This window comes from Solea solea, chromosome 9 (genome assembly GCF_958295425.1).
Source record: "Solea solea chromosome 9, fSolSol10.1, whole genome shotgun sequence".
NCBI classification, from domain to species: Eukaryota; Metazoa; Chordata; class Actinopteri; order Pleuronectiformes; family Soleidae; genus Solea; species Solea solea.
Window position 1 is genome coordinate 3,647,762 of NC_081142.1, and position 6,242 is coordinate 3,654,003.

The 6,242-nt window shown below is 34.6% G+C and overlaps 1 protein-coding gene across 3 annotated transcripts; it reads right to left on the reverse strand.

The window, feature by feature from the left end:
• Positions 1–352: 352 nt before the first annotated feature.
• On the reverse strand, positions 353–5,885 carry LOC131465940 (uncharacterized). Of its 3 annotated transcripts, none has more exons than XM_058638927.1 (5): positions 5,778–5,885; positions 4,809–5,150; positions 4,110–4,160; positions 3,472–3,600; positions 353–1,410 (listed from the first exon to the last, which is right to left on the reverse strand). In XM_058638927.1, the coding sequence occupies exons 1-5, from the start codon at positions 5,818–5,820 to the stop codon at positions 1,265–1,267; spliced, it is 711 nt and encodes a 236-aa protein (XP_058494910.1). In that variant the 5' UTR covers positions 5,821–5,885; the 3' UTR covers positions 353–1,264. The 3 variants fall into 3 exon arrangements, with proteins under 3 accessions (XP_058494910.1, XP_058494909.1, XP_058494911.1); XM_058638926.1 differs by having other exon boundaries at positions 4,110–4,163; XM_058638928.1 differs by lacking the exon at positions 4,110–4,160.
• Between the last annotated feature and the right edge of the window lie 357 nt (positions 5,886–6,242).

Consider the following 6,242-nt stretch of genomic DNA (forward strand, 5'->3'; position numbering starts at 1 on the left):
ATTTACTAACTCAAAATAATGACGTAGTATCTCAAAAATAATGATTTTCTATCTCAAAATAATGACTTAGTATCTCAAAATAATGATTTACTAACTCAAAATAATGACTTAGTATCGCAGAATAATAATAATAATACAAAATTAATGAGATTAGAGATTTAGTATCTCAAGCATAATGATAATCTTGTTATTAACATATTAACATCAGCTGTTTTCAGATAGTAAGTCATCATTGTTAGTCATTATTTTGGAGTGAGACTTTAAACCAATCACATGTGAACAAAAACTTTGCTGTGTACTTTTCTCATATTTTTGTTTTTAATATTTTTAATAAAAAAGGTTTACAATGGCCAACCCTCTATAACACATACAACATTAAACTGTTCAACAAAAGCTCAGTTTTTGGCATTTTAAAATGTAACTAAAGGAAAAACTGTTAATTGAACAACATTTCAATCAAATCATTTACTCAATTAGAACTGAAAGAAACATTAAAATATTATACAAATAAAAAATGGTTTTAACTTAAGCATTTACAACTTACTTGCACCATCTGCCATCGAGTGGCTCATAACAGCATTATTTTTGCAAAGTAGGAAAATTTACAATAATCTCCAATGTCCAGTTTTATAAGAAAAAAAAGTACACCAATTATAAAATAATCAGATTTATTTTCTTTTGTTGAAAAAAGAAAAGAAAAAAAACCTTATGAATTCATGAATCTACAAGATAAATGCATTGCCTGCCATCTAGTGGCTCATAAAAGCTATTTTACACAATGGTCTCCATTTGAAAATATAAGATATAAATCTGTAAAATAAAAAAATTGTCTCTAATGAAAAAGTTGTCTGTGACTTCCTCTCTCCATAAATTACTGTCAAAATAGCTATTTGTATAATGTGGTTATTTACAAAACAAGTAGAACTGACAACATATTAAAGTGGCAACATGTGCACAGTTGAAAAATAACAGAAGAAAAATAATTCTGTAAAATAAAACATGTTCAGAAGTTGTGGCATCTCTTATATAGTGGGTCATAATTGCTACAATGGGCTCTAGTCCAGTTAAGAAAAAAGGTGTCCATAACTTGACTTCCTCCTGCATCTCACACCCAAAATAACACTTTGAATTTGCATTATTATTTACTACACAAAACTTGGCAACAATATTATGATATTACACACTGTTGGAAAAACTGAAAGGGAAAATAAAAATGTTTGAAAAACATGAAATGTGTTCCAAATAAAAAAGCTCCATGACTTCCTCAGGTTTTGTATGAGTTCCTCCTGGGACTCGGGGGTCTGAGGTTCACAGATGACGGCACGGCCTTCAGGTTGTTGCTCGCTGACGCTCCCGGTCGAGGTGACGGCTGCTTGGCCACAGGACGTGTGTTTGCATAGATGGGGTCTTCTGCACAGCAAAATTGTTATTAAAAAATGATTATAGAACTTTTCAGTGTAGTTGATCGAGACACTTGTTCTTATGTTTATTGTTGTGTACACGTTTTTAGTGTAAAGGAGGAAAACTGACATACAAAATAATTTATTTCTGTTTAAACAGAAGCTGATATTTTATTACTCTGTATCTTACTGTGCAGATAAAATATTAAATAATTCAGACTAGAGTAAATGTCCACCTCATGGATTAGAAAATAGGCTATACATGTTTCACTGACGAATAAATGCTCTCCATGAAATATACACACACATTGGTCAGTCACAACAATACATTGGATTTAACATTGTGGCATTAAAACATGAAGTATTTAATCACTTTACATTCACTTCATTAGTCCTGCTGAGACAGTGTCTGCTGTCATGTAACATTTTCATTCTTGGATACATTTGTTAAACTTCTCCATTTTATTATAATTTTGTTTTAAGCCTCTTTGATTAACTTTGGCTGTTCCTATATTGAAATCTTTTAATTGATTTGACTAGAAAATCTGCTGCTCTCAGTTGCAAGAATCCATCAAAGCGTGTTTCATCATTCATCAAATCTTGACATGACACCATCTTAGGTGCCCTCTCTGCCTCTGCTCCATCCTGTGGTCAAACCACACCCTCACTCACTCACTCACTCACTTACTCACTCTGAGTATCTGTATCTGTACAGGTCAGTTTTGTCATCAGTGATATCAAGGTTGTTTTTTTTTTGGCATAATGACAAAGATGTCATCGTCATGTCACTTCATCATGTGTGAAGTGACATGATGATTTTGAAATGTGTCTCTATTTTGATCACTAAAACAAATGTGGTGCATTATTGCGCCATGTGAAGACAATTTTTCCATTTGAAATACTAGTAAAATATTGAACTAGTGAAGCTTTGGATTTATTTGTTTGAGATTTCCATGAGTAAAGCAGAAAATCTTAGATGGAAATAGCAAGTGGAGAAGCTGCAGCTACAGAATGAGTGTAGTTTTAACTGATCGCATGAAAACAATTCATCAAAATATCTAAGTCAAAAGCACTGTTGATATTTAACTGGAGGCTACCATCTTTGTTATAAAGTTGAAATATATCCCTCATGTCCCACACACATTTTCCATTGTTATTACTAAGTTATTATTGGTGATACATTTGGAAATAATACACTTTCACCATAACATTACTTCCCTATCATACATGTTTTTAATGCAGTGTAATAAAAAGATGTACCAGCTACCTAAAATGAGCAAAAGTTCATTTTATGTTAAATCACAGACTGAAACAGTACGATAATTAAGATAAGGGGGACAATATTTGATTTGTACTCCCCGTTCTGAGCAGAATAAAACACCCAAATGTCGCTCATTGTCTTTATCTGTGATCTGCTCTACAAGTATGATTTTGCTGTAACCACACGGAGAAGACAAACAGCTTCAGCTGTCCTACATTCTGAGATGACATTCTAAGATTGTCTCACGCTGTGCAGTTACAGTAATCTAACTAGTAACCAGTCCAGCCACAGCATGTGCAGATAGAAGAAGAAGAAGAAGAAAACTTATATTTTGTATCTGTATTTTTGTATTTCTCCTTTTAAAAGTGTCCACATTTAATGCCGGTATGGAATTTACATATAAAAGTAAAAAAGTAAAAAATAAATAAAAGGTAAAAGAAATGTAAAAATAAAATGTAGAAGAAATATAAATACAAATACAATACTATAACCTACTATGCTATAAGAATTAAATGGATGAATGAATGAAAGAGAATATTGCACATTATAATATTGCACTGTAGTGGGACTGAATCAAACCATAGCAGATCAAATTTGACCAGACAGGAAGTTTTATTTGCAATCATTTTAGCTTCGTTGTCTCTTGCTCTACTTTGTGTCTGCAAGTTGTGTCTGCAGTTCCTCTTTCTCTATAGAGCTCATCTACAATTTATATCTGTAATTTCCACTGTAGACTTGTGTGAGCCTTTAATAAAGAATGTATTGAGTGATTGTGACCTGTCAAAAATTAGAGAAGAAATGAAGAAGTACCTTGTCTTCTGCGACATCTTCTTCTCAGCGCGGCACTTATGAGCAGCAGGAGGAACAGGGTGAGAATCGATAAACACAACCCCATCCACATCCACCATTTAGGGAACCATGGGACAAGGTTGGGAGTCGCTGCAAGAGAAAAATGCATCAGTGTATTTAAGAAAAACTATTCTGTGTAAGACTTTATGTTCTTAAAAAAGACATAATCACTTTCTAAATTACTGAGTGAAAACTGGTTATGCTGACGTCAAGTGTGAGTCTGTGGTTTGCAGACTCTCACCCCTAAACTCTTACCACGTACAGACAGACACACTGAAGTCACTTTTCACTCTCTGCATTCAGCTTTTGCACTCCAAATTTAGTTTTTTTTGTTGTGCTCCACATTCAAATTGTGACATTCCACATTCAATTTTCACAATCAATGTTCAGTTTTTCCTGCTCTGGTTTCCAATTTTTTGCTCCTGACCCGAGCTTCAGACGTTCGTTTTTGCCACATTTCATTACACTACACTATTGCGTTGACTATGTATCACTTTGAAATATACATTTAATTCACTTTTAATTGTCCTGCTGTTGCAAATTATGCAACACTAATTCATCAACACACACACACACCTGCTGTACACATGCAGACACACCTTGTTTTCTCGTCAGTACTGACGGGTATGCTGTAGTTTCCATTAAGCTCTCTGCTGACCCCAAGGAAGCAAAATGACAAAAAGTAATTCAAGCAGTCATAGCAACATAGAGTATTCACGGTATATATTATGTAAATATATATATATATATATATTGCATCATATATAAACATCTGAAACCATATATGAGCTTCTCTGATGTAGTTGTAAGCAGGTAAATGCATTTATTCATGTTGTGTCCACAAAACACCTGCTAGTTACCAATAATAAGTTGCATTACTGTGTGTATATTAACAGTAAATGAATGTGTCCTATATACTGTACTGTTAAAGTAGATCATTGCATCAGAAAAGTATAGTTTAGTGTAAATTAACCGTTTTTTCAGTCTAATGTCACTGGTGTGATGACATTTTTACTGTGATTTTCTTGTCATTATAGTTTTGCCACACATTATATCACTGTGATTTATCTCATTATTTTCCTGTATAAGTACTGTTTTTAGTATAACTTGAAAAATAACACTTTAGATGAGTTTTCTGTAACAGCCACACAATAATACATGATACTGAATCACAGTTATAGATTCAAAATAATGTACAGTTTTGACAGAACTTTAAAGCACTTAAACTGCTTACAACTGTATTACATTGTGTCACAGAGCATTAATGATGTGTTTGTTTGCATGCTGCTTTTACTTACCAATAACCACTTGTGTTTTCTTGCTTTGAACATTTTCAAAACCGGGAATCTCTTCTATCACTTTACAATGGTACGATCCACTGTTCTTGTCTGTAACGTTTTCTATGATATATGTCTGCGCTGTAATCCTGTTGGACGTGTTTGCAGTATCCTCACGGATAAGAATAGCTGAGCTGTTGGGTCCAGAGGAAGGGTGGAATTCCCAGTGCACACGAAACCTTTCGTAATTTTTCGTCTCCAGTTTGCAGTGCAGAGTCAGAGAGGAACCGATGGCAACGTCCCTTGTTTTCTCTTCGTGATCCAGATCCACATGTTCCTGACCTGAGACCACCAGCACTGCCACTGTAGACAGAAGATTGTTCATCAACAATGATGACAAACAGTGAATACAATCACCGTTGCATTTAGCACCATTGACCCTTAGTGCAGCCGTGGTAAATTGCCATATGAATAATACACAACTCATTACATGGACATCCTGGGGTTGTGTGTTCACAGGTCACATATTCAGGCTTTAAAAACTATTTTCTATTCTCATCTTATGTGTTGCTGAGTCGAAGTTATGATTCATTTTATATCGCATGTTTAGTAGTGATATAAAGTAGCAAAAAATTGTGCAGAAGTCACAGAATAGAGCATTTTTCTTTTCTTTTTGTCCATAAAAACGAGCCAAGTCAACTTTGAACTGTGACGTTTTTCCAAATTTGACAAACTCAATCCGGTTTTAAACATTTTGAGTACTTTTTGCTCAGGTGTGTTTATATAGTTGGTGAAAATGAAAGAGATTTTTCATTGGATTGCCTTGGTTGTGCTGAAAAAAGGATATAAGACACTGTATTGTACATTCTAATAGCCTCTGTATATAATGTACATTTTAACATAGTAATGGAAAAAAGTAGCCAAAATGCTTAGGGTTAAAACACACATTTGTGAGCTTGTTGTTTTGATTTGTAATATTTCAAGTCTCACCTGTGAGCAGCACCAGAGTCGACTGTTTCAGCGACATTTCCATCGTCTCATGTGAGGTGGGCTTTTCCTCTCAGATGCATCCTGTCCCTGCTACCGTCTCGTCTTCACGTCTGCCTGAGCTACAGATACAAATGCATGTGGTGGGGGGGTGTGTGGGTGGAGAGGAGGAGTTTTATTTTTTTCTGACACTGTAATGTGAGACAAAGGTGCCTTTACTGAGGGGACTGGTTATTGTGCATGTGGTATATAAACAAAACCTTAAAGATGGAAAATTCATGTAGGCTGTCAAATGAAACACAAAAGAAAAAAACAAAAGAAAAAAGAAAAAAGGACATTGTGCACACTTCTGCAGATTGGTGTCACCAACTTGCTGAATGAATAGATATATAAAAAAAGACGCCCAATTATGACACAAGGGGTTTGTGAAACTTTTGTGGGTTTTGGTGCGAGGGTGCGAAAAACACA